Raw genomic sequence first — 17,246 nt, 5'->3', positions numbered from 1 at the left:
ACAGGGTACTGGGAAGGGCACCCCCAACAGAGACAGTTCTGTGAGCAGAGGCTGATGCCCCCGAGGCCACTCTCATGGGGCCCCCACATAGAAGCATCTGGAATATTCCACGAGACCTGAGTCTCCGCTAGCTCCATCAGCACCTTCCCAGGACGTGGCGTCCAGCTGCTCTGCGGCTAGAACTAGAGGGTCGGAGGGGCCGGAGGACCGAGGGGTGTGGGGTGTGGGGCCTGCCTGGTGGTGCCCCGGACTCCTCATTAAAGGCTGTCTCAGCTCTGGCCGCCCCCTCTGTGACGGTGCGACCCACCCTGGACGCCCCAGCTTGGAGGAGGGAAGTCTGCGACAAGGAGAATAAAAGTGGGGAAGGAGGGGGCCTTGCAGCACCCTCCACCGCCCGATTTCTTGGGCATGCTCTGTTTGCACACAGGGGGAGGCAGGGGAGGGGAGAGGGGGACCACCAGGCTACCCCAGGGTACTACCAAGCTATTTCTGAGGGCAGGGACGTGGCACAGCGCTAGAGCCCTAGCTTGCATGTGTGAGGCATCTGGTACACGCACACACGTGCGCACACACACGCACAGACAGACATAGATGCATAGATACACACTGACACAGATTCACAGACACACAGACACAGTGAGACCCACAGAGACACAGATACACATAGAATGACATACAGGCACACATAGAATGATACACAGGCACACAGTCATACACACATATCATACACACATACACAAGACACATAGAGACAGACATCAATCAGTTTGCTTGAACGGGCCCAGTAACTTGTTGTTACTGTGTTTGGCATATCGAATACGTCAAGGGTAGCTTGCCAGGCTTTGCCGCGCGGGCGAGATACTCTCAGTAGCTTGCTGGGCTCTTCAAGAGGTGCGGAGGAATCGAACCTGGGCCGACCAGGTTGGCCGCGTGCAAGGCAAATGCCCTACCCGCTGTTCTATCGCTCCAGCTAGAGAGACAGACATGAATGTAGAAACTCACGGCTAGACACAGACCCACACAGAGAGACATAGAGACACACAGATACACGATCACACACAGACACGTACCAACATAGTTGTATACACAGAAACAAACACATATACACAGAGAAACACAGACTCACATAGACACACGGGCAAGAGGACAGGCCTTTGGACCTAGGTGAGTCCCTCAGGCGGCCCAGGACAGAGACGTGACCCTGGGTCAGGCCACCCCTTCAGCCAGGTCGTTCCCTGGGGTGAGTGGGGAAGGGGGGGGGTGTCACAACGGCACAGCCCTGTGGCATGGGGTTGGCTCAGGGCTGTGGCTGAGGGGGTACCAGGCGGGATGGGGCAGTAAAGGCCACCACAGGCCCCCCACCTGTCAGCACAGAACCCCCTGCAGATGAAAAGTTTTGGTTGGAGCTGAGATTATTCCTGGCGCTGTACCTTAGGGTCACTCCTGGTGGTTCTCGGGTGACCCTATGGGGTGCTGAAGACCAACTCTGGGCCTTTTTGAACTATTTGTGGGTTTTGGCTCCGCACCTGGCAGTGCTCTGGGGTGGTACCCAGCGGCGCCCAAGGGACCATATATACTGCCAGGGATCAAACTAGGGTCAGTGGCATGCAACCTCCTGTACTGTCTCTGTCCCCCTTGCGGATGAAATACAGCTCCCCGGGCACAGGCCTTTCCCCCAGCACGTCCCCCCATCCCCATACTGGGTGTCTGCAGTGGTGCTGGCTGCGAGGGCCTCCTGGGGGTGTCCAACCTGGCCATTCGCACGACAGTGGGGGCCCACTCCATATCTGTTAGCAGGAATCACAAACTTGGGTTTTTTTTTTTTAATTTTCTTCTTTGGTTTTGTGGGCTCCCCCAGCAGTGCTCAGGGCTTACTCCTGGCTCTGTGCTCAGGGATCCAGCTCTGACTGTGCTGGAATCGAGCCCAGGTTGGCCATGTGCAAAGTGAGCGCCCTAGCCTGTCTCTCGGGCCTTCATGGACTGGCGCTGGCACAAGGGAGACACACACAGTGCTGGGGGCTTGGTGGTCTGTGCCTGGGGGACGTGTGTGGGGAAGAGTCGATGCTTGGAGCCCCACGGGGCCAGCACCTCTGCTCGTCTGTAAAGTGGGGCCACGGGAGCCCTCTGGAGTAATGGTTTGTGCCAGGGCCGCCGTCACTGTTCAGCATCATGATGCCACCCGGAACCACCTGTAAAGGACAAAGTGGAGTGCCAACACCGGGTGGCCCAAAGTGCCAGCCCTGGGTTGTGCCTAAATATGTCACTCAGGGTTAGTATTGGCCCTCGCCCCAGCATAAGCTCCTTTCCACTCTCCATCTAGGAAGTGTGGGGCCAAGGCCAGTGATGTACGGCTGGGAGGGCACTTGCCCTGCTCATGGCTGACCTGGGGGTTGATTCCTGACACCACAGATATGGTCCCCAAGGCCCTGCCAGGAGTGATCTCTGAGGGCAGAGTCAGGAGAAAGCCCTGAGCACTCCTGGGGGTGAGCTCCCAGAAAAAAGAATAAAAGGAAGAAGGAAGGGACGAAGGAAGGAAGGAAGGAAGGGGGAGGGAGGAAGGAAGGAGGGAGGGAGGGGAAGGGAAGGAAACAAGGAAGGAAAGTGGGGTGGCTGTGAATTTGGTCCATGTGTGAAAACATGCTGAGATGACTGGCCAGGTGTGCACATGTGTGAACTCAGAACCCAGCTGAGATGCTCCACAATGGGGGTTGCTGCCCCAGGTCGAAATAACAATAGCAACAGGGGAGAAAAACAGAAGAAAAATGCGCGTGAGCTTATTTTGAGCGGGTTATGCCTTCACATCATCAGGAAAAAAAATTGGAGGTGAAGTGCTTTGACCCTGGTTATATCCTTGGCACCAGACAGACAGACAGACAGACAGACACACACACACACACACACACACATTTGATAAGGCATCATCCCATTCAACTTCTTCCTTCTTGTTCTCTGGGTTTGTTTTGTTTTGTTGTTTGGTGGGGGGGTGACACCCAGCAGTGCTCAGTGCTTTTTTTTTCTTTTTGGGTCACACTCAGCGATGCTTAGGGGTTACTCCTGGCTCTGCACTCAGGAATCACTCCTGACAGTGGTCGGTGGGGTGGGAGGGGGGACCATATGGGATGCTGGGAATCGAACCTGAGTCGGCCGCGTGCAAGGTAACGCCCTCCCCACTGTGCTATCACTCAGGTCCTTGGCTTCGTGCTCAGGGATCACTCCTAGTGTGGCTTGAGGGACCACACGTGGTGTTGGGGGTTGAACCCAGGTTGGCTGCATGCAAGGCAAGCACCCCTTCAGCTGTGTTTCGCTCGGACCCTGTTCTTTGGCTCTTGGACGTCCTGTTTTGATCGGCTGGGTGTATCAGAGGCGAGCGAATGGCTGGACACAGGAGCACATCTCGTTCCTCACTATCCCAGGCAGCTCTCTCCAGGCTCAGCTTTGACTGTGTGCAGCTGTGGCGTCTGCTGTGCTGGTTCCCAGCACAGGGAACACGCTGGTCACGTCCCCCGGTCCCAGCTGTCCCTCCGTCCCAGCAGACAAGCTCCAGAGAACCGGCCTGTGCTGACGTCATTCCACACGTGTGCAAGCGCGTCCTGCAGAAGAATTCTCCCCGGCCAAGTGACGGGGGCCAGGAGGACTGTGCGTTTCTAATTTGGAGAACTCTTGCCAAACGGCTGCCAGAGGGGTCGGACCCACCTCCATGCCCCACCGGCCGAGCACGAGAGAGAGTCCCAGGGCGTCTGCGCAGAAGGTGCAGTGCAGGGTAGCGGCTGGGAAGACCCGGGTGCGGGAATGGAGCTCAGTGGAGACCCTGGGACCCTCAGGAAACAGAGGAGGAGCAGCAGGAAGGGGCCCGGGACTCAGGAATGCGACACCCTCTGATTTTTCCCTGTGGCTGAGTGGGATGTATCGGGTCCGAACCTCTTTGCGGTTTTTAGTCCAAACGACCTGTTTGCATCCAGGAATCTTGGGATGAGGGAGCAGAGGAGGGGCTGGGAGGGAGAGGGTGGGCTGCAGCTGTTGGAGTGGGGCACTGGTGAGGGGGGCAGGACAGCTGGGGCCGGGGTGGGGACAGGAGGGCCGCGTCCCTGCGGCCCAACACCCGCCTGCTTCCGAGGTTCTGAAACTGAACACGGGCCAGGGCCCCCTCCTCGAGTTCTTCCCTGGGAACCTGAGCAGGGAACCCCTTGTCCCAGATGACGGGGACCAAATATGGAATGTGGGGGATGGCAGGGAAGCTATCTGCAGCTTGCGATTCTTCATTTGGTCAGGAATTTTTTTTTTGTTTGAGGTGGGCGGATGAGACCACACACCCAGCTGTGCTCAGGGCTCACTCACGCCTCTGTGCTCAGGGCTCACTCCTGAAGGTTAGGGTTAGGGTTAAGGTGAGGGTTAGGGTTAGTGTCAGGGTGAGTGTCGTGTGATGTAGATGGGATCATGTACAATAGGCACCAAAGGTACGTGTGTGTACGGTCACTGTAGTTCATCATCTGTGCATGGATGTATGTACGTGTGTGTGCATGTGCATGTGTGTGCACGTGTATGCATGTGTGCATGTGTGTGTCTGTGTGCACTGTGTGCTTGTGTGTGTCTGTGTGCACTGTGTGCATGTGTGTGTGTATGCATGTGCGTGCATGTGCGTGCACGTGTATGTGTGCATGTGTGCGTGTTTGTGTGCATGTGCATGTGTGCATGTGTGTACATGCATGTGTATGCATACGTGTGTGTGTGTGTGTATTCACAGTATCTGTTTATGGACACCAAGCACCTGAGGCAGCCAGCAGTGCTCAGAGCCTTGTGTACCCCCAGGAAGGACCCAGGAAGTCTGTTCCTGTTTTTATTTGGAAACTTTCTTTTTTTCCCCCTGGGACCTAGTGGCTGGGCTGGACGGATAGCACAACGAGCAGCTGACCTGGTCGACCCAAGTTCGATTCCTCCGCCCCTCTTGGAGAGCCTGGCAATCTGCTGAGGGTATCTCGCCTGCACGGCAGAGCCTGGCAAGCTCCCTGTGACGTATTTGATATGTCAAACACAATAACAACAAGTCTCACAATGTTACTGGGCCTGCTGGAGCAAATCGATGAACAACGGGAGGACAGTGACAGTGACAGTGACTTTGTGGCTGCCCAGGGCTCCTCTGAAAGGGTCGAGCGCCCCCTAGTCCTGGGCGAGCAGCATCAGTGTCCAGTAGTGAGAAAAGTTCCCAGTGATGGGGTGGGGTGGGGATGACGTGACAAGAGAGGGCTCAGGCACCCTGCCCGGGGCACCTCGAGACCCCCCCACTCCTGCAGGGGCCCAGCAGCATGTGACCTTCAGGTCGTGTCCTGGCTCACAGCCCGCGTCCAGCTGTTGGCAAAGACAGGAGTAGGGGTGGGGGCGGTTAAGGTGGGACGGGGGTTCAGTGTGTGTCCGGGGAGCGTGGGACTGCAACAGGATCCCCTGAGGGGGGCAGCCGGGACCCTGCTCAGCAGACCCTGCTCAGCAGTGAGACTCCCCGGCGCCTTTTTCGGGGCCCTCCAGGAAGGGCTCGGATGCAGGCATGTTGCATCCTTATGTTGATTGTTTCTCTTTTAGGGGAGGGTTGGACCGCACCTGGCTGTGCTCGGGGCTTTCTCCTGGCTCTGTGTCACTCCGGGCAGTGACTGGGGGGGTGGGGACTAGAAGTGGTGCCTGGGAAGGAGCCAGGGTCGGCTTCATGCTAGGCAGGTACCCTCCCCACCACCGTCCTATCTAGCTCTGCTCCCTATTTTGAGACCTGGTCAAGGCCCCTCAGTAGCTCCCACTGGCACTCCCAGGGGTCTTTGCTCGTGACCAAATAGAATTCTTCTTTCACGACAGCTTCTCGGAGACCTGGAAAAACGGCTCTTGTGTGTGTGTGTGTGTGTGTGTGTGTGTGTGTGTGTGTGTGTGTGTGTGTGTGTTTTAGGCTACACCCGATGATGCTTAGGGGTTATCGCTGACTCTGCACTCAGAGGTCATTCCCGGAGGGACTCGGGGGACCATATGGGATGCTGGGCATCAAATCCTGGTCAGCCGCATGCAAGGGCAGCAGCCTACCTACTGTCCTATCGCTCTAGTCCCAAACCTGTGTGTGTTTGTTTGTTTTTCGGGGGGGAGCAGGGGAAGGTTTGGACCTGGAGGTGCTCAGGGGATAGTTCTGGCCTCTGTGCTTGGGAGGACCCCTGGGGGGGTCAGATGTGGAGCCAGGGATTGAACTGAGGTTGGCCACGTGCAAGGCAATCCGCCCCCCCACGGCCACCGCACTCTCTGGGCCAAACCCTGCTCTTCAGAGGATTGTGGGGAAGGGGAGCTGGTTGGTGTCTTGCACCCCAAGTACTAAGGCATTCTCAGTGATGTCTGGATCAGTGACTCTCTGAGAGCACAGCCTGGAAGATGGGGTGCATCCTCCTTGGTCCCCTGCCGGTTTGTGTTTTAGGGGCGACACGGCCTTGCCTGAGGTGCTTAGGGGTTTCTCCATCAGCAACACCAACCAGCCTTTCTCTGTCTCCTTCCTCATGGCTTGGGGGAATTGAGGCATATTCCCCCTCAACCTAAAACTTTCGGCGAGCAGGCAGGGGTGCAGTGTGGCGCTCCCAGTTGGCCTTTGGGCCTTCCTGGCACCATGAGCAGGAAGTGTCTGGGCTGGGGTGAGGTCAACAGGTTCGATCCTTGATGCCACATGGTGCCCTTCTCTCCCCTAAGGACCTCCAGGTAAGAAATCGCTCAGTGGGGCTGGAGTGATAGCACAGCGGGTAGGGTGTTTGCCTTGCATGCGGCTGACCCAAGTTCGATTTCCAGCATCCCATATGGTCCCCTGAGCACCGCCAGGAGTAATTCCTGAGTACAGAGCCAGGAGTAACCCCTGTGCAATGCCAGGTGTGACCCAAAAGCAAAAAATAAAAAAAAAAAGAAAGAAATCGCTCAGAGAACAGAGAGAGAGAGAGAGAGAGAGAGAGAGAGAGAGAGGGCATTAAAGTATTTGTCTTGCAGGGTGACCCACCCTGGTTCTTTTTTTTTAACTTATTGAATCACCGTGAGAACAGTCACAAAGTCATTCAGTTCAAGTCTCGGTCGGTCATATAATGATCAAACACCCGTCCCACCCTGGTTCTGTCCCTAGCATTACCAGGGGTCACTCTTTCTTTCTTCTTTTTTTTTTTTTTTTGCTTTTTGGGTCACACCCGGCGATGCTCAGGGGTTACTCCTGGCTCTGCACTCAGGAATTACTCCTGGCGGTGCCTGGGGGACCATATGGGATGCTGGGAATCGAACCTGAGTTGACCATGTACAAGGCAAACACCTTACCCGCTGTGCTATCGCTCCGGCCCCACCAGGGGTCACTCTTGAGCCTCACTGGCTGTAGTCACCAAATACAAACCACCCCTCCCACGGAAAAAAAAAAATAGAAAAAAAAAAAGAAATCACTCGAATCAATAGTTTTTCCAGAGGAGAGGTTTTTTTATTCTACATCTTGGGCAGGACAGGGTGCGGGGCCAGCACCCTCCCTCCGCGATCCAGAAGAGGGAGGATCTGGAGGAGGGTGGGGACAGAGGCCCCGGGGTGGGGAGACGGGGTCTTCCCGGAGGGGCTGAGAGCCAAGGGCTTAGGCCACAGGGGCCAGGCCCACCTGGTTGTTGGCCCTGTCGAAGACGGTGAAATACTGGCGGATGAAGACGTCACCCAGGATCCAGAGCTCGCCAGAGGAGGTGGGGACGTCCATGCCCTGGAAACCACTGGTGCAGACATCCTGGCTCTGGAGAGAAGAAGATGGGAATTCAGCCGGGATGAGCTCAGGGAGGGAGAACCACGGCTGGGCTGTGGTCTGCCTGGGTGGGCTGCTCGTTGGCAGGGATTATTGGGAATTACCGAGGGAGGTTGGGTGGGAGTTTTCTGTAAATGCACAAACCTCTATCAGCAGGAAAACTGGGATTCGTGCATCGTGGTGGGATGGGCCTGGGAACTCGGCCTCTCCTCATTATTTTTTATTTATTTATTTATTTGCTTTTTGGATAACACCCAGTGATGCACAGGGGTTACTCCTGGCTCTGCACTCAGGAATTACTCCTGACGGTACTGGGGGGACCCTATGGGATGCCGGAAATCGAACCCGGGTCGACTGCGTGCAAGGCAAATGCCTTCCCCGCTGTGCTATCACTCCGGCCCTCTCCTTGTTATTACTGTTCAAGGCAACGGGAGACCACTTGTGTTCATTCAATCCCCGGCTTCTGGGCCATTACTCTGGGCTGCCCTCCCTTGTTCAGGCTTCAAACCTCTTTAGTCAGCATGTTGGGGGAGACCCCCTACCCCCCACCCGGCCTCTGTCCTTCCTGCCCTATCACGCTGATGCCCGGTGCAAAGTTCCTTTCTCCCTCACACGCAGGGTGGCCGGGTGGTTCATTCCCCTAAAGGTTGGTGACGGGGGCAGACAAGGTTTGTCCTGCGCCCAGAAGCTCCCGTTCCCTGGGCCCCTGCCCTTCATCATTGGGACGTCTTCCTCAGTGCCACCACCCTCTGCCCACAGAGCCACCACCCCAGGTTTGAGGACAGGGAAACTGAGTCCCAGAGAGGTTGCCGCTTGCTCTGAACCCATAGTCTCATGATCATCACGCAGGGCAGGGACAGAGCATCCAACCAGACTTTGTCTTTCCTCTTGTTCTTTCCCATCTTTGGTCTCCTTTGGGGCCATAGGAGGGGCTTCCTCCACACGCCCACCCATGCATTTATGCCCTCCCCACCTCCCCAGTCCCCCCCCCCCTCACCCTGCAAACATTTGTTTTTCCCGAGGTGGCCTGGAGTAGAAGTCAGTTCCAGCCCGTGGAAATGCAGTTCCTCGCCCAGTGCATCACTGCCAATGCAGTGCATAGGGCTGGGCTGGAACCTGAGCGGCCTCTCCTCCCCCACCTCCCTCTCTACCTGAAGGATGTAGGCGCTGGCAGGCAGGGGGTACTGGATGCCGTTGATGGTGAAGACGATGTCGGGCAGGTTGTTGATGGACGAGCAGCTGACCGCCATCTGCAGAGTGGGGGCAGTGGGAGGATTTTGATTCCTCTGCCTGCTCCCCCCTTGGTCAGCCCACCCACCCGTGGGTCCAGAACAGGACTGCCGGGGTGGGGGGACCCACCTGGCCGTTGGCGTTCTGGCTGGCTCCGATGTAGCTCTGGATGTTGGCAATGGCATTAGTGGGGCCGGACAGCAGGGAGGTGCCAGTGTCCACGATGGCCTGGCAGCCGCCGATGCAGGCGATGGGCTTCCCGTTCATGGTGATGCTGAGGGCGGGAGGCAAGTCAGGGTCTTCTGAAGCCCCCCTCCCTCGCGAAGGGACATCTCCCTAGGAGGTGGCGCTGGAGGGTCCCTTCTACCGCTCCTCTGGGCTCGTGCAGAACAATTCTGTCTTTTTGGGGGGGATTTGGGGCCACACCCATTGGTGCTCAGGGCTTACTCCTGGCTCTGTGCTCAGGGATCCATATGGGGGTGAAAGACCATATGGGGGTGGTGCTGGGAATCGAACCCGGGTCAGCTGCGTGCAAGCTCAGCGCCCTCTCCACTGTACTATCGCTCCAGCCCTTCACCCAGAATATTCCTGGGTTGCTCCTTCACCCTGTGTTCATCCTTGCATAGCGAAGGCAGCCCACATGGGCCGAGCGCTGCCTCCGTGCCCGGCATGGGAGCTGCAAAGGTGGTCCAAGGCCCCCCCCCCCGCCCAGAGCAGCCGGGAAGAAGAGAGGGAGGTGAGGAAGAGGATGAGGAAGAGCAGGGCCGCCGGCAGCGGAAACTCAGCAACTGGGGGAAGTGGGCCAGGAGGTGGCAGAGGAGGGTAGGGGGACAAGATAAGGTGGGATGACTCTGTGACAGCAGCCCTTGTTTTTCCAGGGCTGTCCTCCTTTTTTTTTTTTTTCTTTTTGGGTCACACCCAGCGATGCTCAGGGGTTACTGCTGGCTCATGCACTCAAGAATCACTCCTGGCAGTGCGCGGGGGACCAAATGGGATGCTGGGAATCAAACCGGGGTCGGCCGCCTGCAAGGCAAACGCCCTCCCGCTGTGCTATTGCTCCAGCCCCATCGGGCCTCTTACATCCTGGCCGAATCACCAGGGTCCCTGACGGCTGTCCCCCCCGGCCCCGTTTCCTCAGACGCCCTCCCTTCCGCCCTTTCCCACGTCTTCTCCTGCAGCTCTCTGCCCTGAATCTGGGGGGTCTGGGAAGCTCAGTTCATTGGGAGACTCTAAGGAAAAGCCAGGGGGGTGGGGCGTCCCTGCCCTACCCGCGGCCACTTCCGCCTGAATCACCTGTCCACGGTGATCTGCCAGTAGCTCTCAGAGGACAGGCGCACCCAGTTCAGGTTTCCAGTGTAGTAGGAGGAGTCGATGCCGCCGAACATGACCACGCTGCCGCTCTGTTCATTGCTGTAGAGGTGTGGGATGGGGAACAGGAAGTCATTCATTCATTCATTCATTCATTCATTCATTCATCCCATAGCCCATCAACCTCAGGCAGCCAAAGAGTGACCCTTAGCTGGACTCCTGCTGTCAGGTCAGAGACAGACAGGGCTGCTGTTAGCCTCCCCCCACTAGGATACTCCATGGCTGTCACTCTCATCACCGTGTTGCAGGGAGAAAGTGGGCGCAGAGAGGAAACGGCACCTCGAATTTTCGTTTTGGTGGGAAGTGTTTTGGGTCACTCCCAGGAGTGCTTGGGGATCATGCGGTGCCGGTTGGAACTCGGGCAGGCTGCATGCCAGGCCTCACCTTACCCTCTGCTCTGTCTCTCCAGCCCAAGAGTGGGTTCATTTTCAATCCTGGTCTTTTTATTTTCTTTTTGGGTCACACTCAGCGATGCACAGGGCTTACTCCTGGCTCTGCACTCAGGAATTACTCCTGGCGGTGCTCAGGGGACCATATGGGATGCTGGGAATCAAATCCGGGTAAGCCAGGTGCAAGGCAAACGCCCTACCGGCTGTGCTATCGCTCCAGCTCCGTCTTTGTTTGTTTGTTTTTTCGACCTGGGGAATGCTCTGGGGACTGATGCTAGCGGGTGTGTAGCTCATTTGAGTCACATAAGTCAAAGTGACAGAGGCTTCCGGGGTTAGTGCAACAGAATGAGAGGCACTCGCCAGGCCAGGTGGGGTGGGGCTCAGGCCAGCACGGTTCTCTCCCAAGATGCTCATCTTCTGCCCGAGAGATCTCACGGGCATCCCTCTGCTTGCCAAGAGCCCCTTCATGCCCCCTCCAACCTCACCCCAGACAGCCCCTGGCTGGGCCGGGTGACCCTGTGCCCGCCCTGGGAGGGAGGGGCCCTCACCACCCCACTCACGAGCTCAGGTAAACGGAGAACAGATCCTGGGAGACCAGGCCCTGGTTCCACATGTTGTCGAAGACGGGGGTGGCCCCGGAAGAGGCGATGCTGGGGTAGGCCAGACCCAGGATGCCGTCGAAGGGAGAGTAGTACAGGAAGGAGCCGGGCTCGGTCTTGCTCAGGCCGAAGATCTGGTTGGTGTCAGTGATGCCAGCCACCTGCAGGGGGCGCCCCACACGCTCAAACTCCCGCAGTGCCCGTGCCGGCTCACTGCATGCATGCAGGACTTCGCTTCTGGGGTGTCAGCAGGAAACAGGGGCGTTCCCGGGAACGCTGGCCTCCCGACCAACGAACGTCGCCCTCGCCATCCCCCACCCCCCACCCTGGCCCCTGAACTTGGGGCTGGGGGCTCTGGTGGCTGAGGGGGGTCTCCTCGGCCCTCAGTGCTGCAGAGGACTTTCCCCATTTCTCCCCAATCCTTTTTTTTTTTTTTTTTTGCTTTTTTTGGTCACACCCGGCGACGCACAGGAGTTACTCCTGGTTCGTACACTCAGGAATCACTCCTGGTAGTGCTCGGGGGACCATATGGGATGCTGGGAATCGAACCCGGGTTGGCCGCGTGCAAGGCAAATGCCCTACCCGCTGTGCTATTGCTCCAGCCCCTCCCAAAATCCCTTTTGGAGCAGGGCACATAGTGGGGTTCCCCGGGGTGCCTCGAACTGTCCGTGATTTCCCAGCCCTTTTTCCTGCCTCTGCCAGATTCTCAGACAGACCCTTAAATCCCACATTACTGGCCTGTACAGGTTCGGGGGTGCAGCCGCCTCCCTGGAAGCCGCCCCCTCCCAGAGTAGGGTGGTGGGGGGCCATGGCGCTTACCTGGACGGTGTCGTAGCCCAGGACACCGGTCATGCTCCCGGTACCATAGGCGATGGACAGGGTCTGGTCAGTGGGCTGGAAGGTGGACGACTTCTCGGGGTTGAAGCGGTTGTGGTTGGCTGCGGAGACAGGAAGGGACAGCGTCAGCCTCCAGAGGCCAGGCGGGGTCCCCAGGCTGACCTGGTCACACTGAGGGCCGAGAGGTGGGCAGGCTGGGGCGGGAGGTAATCCCCAAACCTCCACCCCAGCGAAGGCAGCACTGGGTGCTGGTGATACCCCCCCGCGTCCTGTCTGTCACATGGGACAGTGACATGGTCTCGACTGGGGTGAGGATGCGGGGGAATTCAGGGCTACCCCCTCTGGACAGAAACGGGGTCCCCGCCGGGAGTGGGCGGAAGCGGAAGTGCTGTTGGGAGTTTGCTCGCTTCCATTAGCCAGCTGTGATTTCCGTCATCCGGGGGGTCCTCACCCCTCGAAGGAGGCCTCGTCCTGCTTTCTCCTTGGGGTCTGCCCCCGGGCACCCTCCCCACTGCCATCGGTTCTGTGCACCCAGCCTCTGAGGCTGTTTTGGGGGGGCTTCTCCCTGGCACTGAGCTTGGCTGCTCGAGGGTGGGTGGGGGACGTGCGTGACCCACCCCAGACCCCCGGGTACCACCGGGTGCCCATTGAAGACCAGACTGGTAGGTGGGTCAGTTGGATGGTTGCGTCCCCTCCCCCACACCAGTGGGCGCTGGGGGGACCTCCCGGGGGCACTCACTGCAGGCGGGGCTGGAGCAGTAGACCGAGGGCACCCACAGGTTGGAGGATCCGGTGTCAAAGATGACGGTGAACTCCTGAGGAGGGGTCCCGATGGCGATGGTGCCGAAATACTCCATCTGCGGGGGCGGGCGGGTTCAGGAACGGGGGGGCTCAGTGCCCAGGGCCCCCCCAGGGACTGTCTCGGGGTCACTGGGTCGCATCCCAAATCCACCTCCTCTCTTTCCCTTTCCCCTTCCCCTCGCTTCTCTTTTCCCGGGTCAGTGCATCCATCCTACAGGCCCCCTCCTCCATGAAGTCTTTCCTGGTTGCTCTTTGGGTACTCTCACAGGGTTCTAAGTCCCGTGGAGCTCTAGAAAGGGTCATGTCCCTGCCGCCACTCTGGTCTCCTGTGTCCCGGCCTTGCTACCTGAGAGAAAGCACCCTTGTTCCCAGAGCCCAGGGACTGAGCCCCGGAACACCCGGCAGAGTGAAGGGCCGACAAAAATGTCATCTGAGGAGTCAGAGTGACAGTACAGTGAGGCTGGTGCCTGCCTTGCACACAACCAACACCTGGGTTCGATCCCCCAGCATCCTGTACGGTTCCCTGAGCCTGCCAGGAGTGATTCATGAGTGCAGAGGCAGGAGCCAACCTTAAGCATCGCTGATGGGGCCCTCAAAAGCTATATATATATATATATATATATATATATATCATACAGATGAAGCTCCGAGATTTGGATGCTCAATCCAGGATTGAGCATATTGGGGCAGATTTCATAAATGTCTGTTCTAGCATTTTCATTCTCAGTGGACACGCCTCCTCATCCATCTCTGTTACAACTGTACTTGATTTGTTTATGTGTGTGTGAGAGAGAGATAATCAGTCCTTCTACCCCAGGGCCTTTGCACTTGCTATGCTAGGAGACCATTTCTTCCAGATCTTTCTGTGGCTGTCTCCTCATCAATTCAGAGTTTGTTTCACAGCCATGTCCTCCAAGAGACCCTCATTGCCTGCTTGATTCAAGGTGCCTCTCTTTCTCTCTCCTTTTCCATTGGTGGCACTTGTCACCTCCTGAAATTCACTCTCACGCCCACTGCTTGGTCTCCTTAGTGTCTTCCCTAGAATTCAGGCTCCAGGGTTCTGGCCGATTCATCATTGTTCCCTTAGCTCCTAGCATGCAGTTGCTGGCGTATATAGAATGTACTTTGTAAACACTCAGGTAAGAGGCTGACTAGCACCGTAGCACTGTCCTCCTGTTGATCATCGATTTGCTCGAGCGGGCCCAGTAACATCTCCATCACGAGACTTGTTGTTACTGTGTTTGGCATATCAAATACGTCATGAGGAGCTTGCCAGGCTTTGCCGTGCGGGCGAGATACTCTCGGTAGCTTGCCAGGCTCTCCGAGAGGGACGAAGGAATCGAACCCGGCTCAGCCAGGCCAGCTGCATGCAAGGCAAATGCCCTACCGCTGTGCTATCGCTCCAGCCCAGTCTCCTGGTTGACTAACTTCACCAAATGGACTCATCAGACAGACCCTTTGCTAAGCCCCGCTCCCTCCCCCAGTCCCCAAAACAAAAAACCCTCAGGAAAAAAAGCAGAGAACTCCAAACCCATCATTACAGCCTTCCTCTGACAGCACAATGAGGAGACTGAGGCTCATGCAGAGATGCTGAGGGACTTGACCATGGTCCCATGCCACGGAGGGTCAGAACCTGGATCGGCCCTGGCCCGGCAGACGCCAGGTGCTAGGCTCTCCAGGACAGGCCTCCTTCCTGAAGGCAGCTCCAATCGGGACCCCCTGGTCGGCTCTGATGGGGACCCTCAGGGGAGGATGGCCGAGGGCTCCTATCCCTCCTCACTCACCCCGCATTGGCCTCTCCCTCAAGTGCTCTGAGCTCATGGCGTCCCCTGGGCGGCCCGGCCTGCCCTGCTCCCTGTCTCCGTTCTCTTGGAAGCTTCATCCTCCCCCAGCAGCACTCCCGCTGACCACAGTGACCGTCCCCCCAACCCCCCATCAACCTGGAGCGCTTAGGCAGCTGGTGCATCCCTCTGACTTGGGAGATAATCCTTGGTTGTCCAGAATAATCCAAGGAGAGATCTCTCTCCCGGACTGGGCCCGGCTTTATTCAGAGCTGTGTCCCCGGTACCAGAGAGAGAGACAGACAGACAGACAGAGAAAGAAAGAAACAGAGAGAGACAGACAGAAAGAGAGGGAGAGAGAGAGAGACAGACAGAGATTGAGCCTGGGCCACAGATGAGCACTTGAATGAATGAATGAATAAACGAATGACAGAGAAAGAGTGTCAAGCTGGGAGTTTTCTCCGAGGTTTTCCTGATCGCCTCGCCTCTGAGTCCGGTGGGGCCCCAGCCTTCCTGCCCAGGTGCTCAGGGCCCTGGCGGCCCCCTGCCCGGTGCCTGGCCGTCACTCACGTCCATGTAGTTGACCAGAGGCTGGTTAGCCGACTGGGTGGTGACCTCGGTGGGGAAGTACTTGCTGGCGGGGTTGAGGCTGTGCGTATTCAGGAAGTCCTCGAGGAGGCCATTCTCCATCAGGTTCTGGCGCAGAGACTTCTTCTTCACCAGGGGGACCCTGTGGCAGGGGGCGTTTGCATGTGATGTGATGTTTGCGTGTGATGTGATGTTTGCAGGTGATGTTTGGAGGAGGAAGGAGGATCGGGGGGAGGATTCTGCTGGTGGGGCACCCATGGCAGTGCAAGGAGGAAGAGAAGTTGCTTGCAGGGGGGGACATGGGAGGGGCCTGGTGTGGGTCTGGGGACAGCTCGTGCAGAAGGGGACAGCGGGGGCCGGGGTGCCAGTGACTGGGCACACGGAAGCCAGGCTGGGTTCTCCTCGCTGCCTCCCCTGCCAGGGCAGAAGGAGAGAGGGGGAGGGATGGCTGGAGGGAGAGAGAGAGACAGACAGACAGACAGACAGACAGAGACAGAGAGACAGAGAAACAGAGACAGACAGAAACAGAGAGACAGAGACAGAAACAGAGAGACAGACAGAGACAGAGACAGTGAGAGACAGACAGAGACAGAGACAGTGAGAGACAGACAGAGACAGAGAGACAGAGACAGAAAAAGAGAGATAGAGAAACAGAGAGACAGACAGAAACAGAGAGACAGAGAGAGACAGAGATAGAAAAAGAGAGACAGAGAGACAGAGAGACAAAGAGAGAGACAGAGAGGGATAGATAGAGACAGACAGAGAGACAGAGACAGAGAGACAGAGAGACAAAGAAAGACAGAGAAACAGAGAGACAGAGAGACAGAGACAGAAACAGAGAGACAGAGACAGAGAGACAAAGAGAGAGACAGAGAGAGAAAGAGAAACAGAGAGACAGAGACAGAGACAGAGAGACAGAGATAAAAACAGAAACAAAGAGAGAGACAGAGAGACAGAGAGACAAAGAGAGAGACGGAGAGAGACAGAGAGAAACAGAGACAGAGAGACAGAGACAGAGACAGACAGAGAAACAAAGACAGACAGAGACAGAAACAGAGAGACAAAGAGAGAGAGACAGAGGCAAAGAAAGAGACAGAGAGGGACAGAGAGAAACAGAGACAGAGACAGAGGGAGCCAGAGAAACAGAGAGAGACAGAGAGACAGAGACAGAGAGACAGAGGGCGACAGAGAAGGGGCTAAGGGGCTCAGGGGAGGAGGTGGGGGAGGGGGGCGTGACTCCCTGCGGGCCACTCACTTGTAGATGAGGCCCTCAGAGAGCGCCACCAGCCCGAGGAGCAGCAGCCACTTCATGGTTCTTCCTGCCCAGCTGTGCGGAGAGGGAGAGGCTGGAGGGATGTGGATGCTGGAGCCTGCGCCCGGCCCCTTATATACAGCGCAAAACCGGGCCCCCTATCAGCCTCCAAATGTCACCATGAGCCCAGGCCCAATCAGAGGGGCCCCTGATAAGGCCGCCCCGCCCTGGCTGCTGGGAAGCATTCCCAGTGGGGGAGTTTTCCACTGGGGCCACGACTCTTGGCCCACAAGGGCCCCACACGGGGCCAGCACAGCCCCGTGGCTCGTTTCCAGAGACGAGAAAGCCCTGCAGGGAAGCTCTTCGGGCCACGCGGTTCCACAGGTCGGGGCTGAAGCCGCTTCACGTTGAGACATTGAGCGGGAACTTAGGGGCTCAGTGCGCCCCCGTGGCCCCCGCGGGACAGGCCGCTGGGGTTCTCAGGAGAAAGTGCTCAGCAGAGCAACAGACCACCTGCCTCTGGCTGCTGCCCCCAAGTGCCTGTGTTGGCCCGTGGTTGGGGCTCAGGACACGTTTGCTGCAGAAATGCTATAACGTGGGGCGATGGGGGGGGTCAACCTTGCGGGTCTCATTACATTGGAG

The 17,246-nt window shown here is 57.5% G+C and overlaps 1 protein-coding gene across 1 annotated transcript; it reads right to left on the bottom strand.

The window, feature by feature from the left end:
• Positions 1-7,600: 7,600 nt before the first annotated feature.
• LOC130039783 (pepsin A) lies at positions 7,601-16,663 on the bottom strand. The gene is made up of 9 exons (XM_056131686.1): positions 16,608-16,663; positions 15,335-15,494; positions 12,922-13,039; positions 12,165-12,283; positions 11,307-11,506; positions 10,283-10,399; positions 9,119-9,263; positions 8,911-9,009; positions 7,601-7,750 (listed from the first exon to the last, which is right to left on the bottom strand). Exons 1-9 carry the CDS (start codon positions 16,661-16,663, stop codon positions 7,601-7,603), a joined length of 1,164 nt encoding a protein of 387 aa, XP_055987661.1.
• Positions 16,664-17,246: the final 583 nt, after the last annotated feature.

This window comes from Sorex fumeus, unplaced genomic scaffold (genome assembly GCF_029834395.1).
Source record: "Sorex fumeus unplaced genomic scaffold, SorFum_2.1 ptg000093l, whole genome shotgun sequence".
Taxonomy (NCBI): domain Eukaryota; kingdom Metazoa; phylum Chordata; class Mammalia; order Eulipotyphla; family Soricidae; genus Sorex; species Sorex fumeus.
This window is presented reverse-complemented; position numbering and strand designations above follow the sequence as displayed.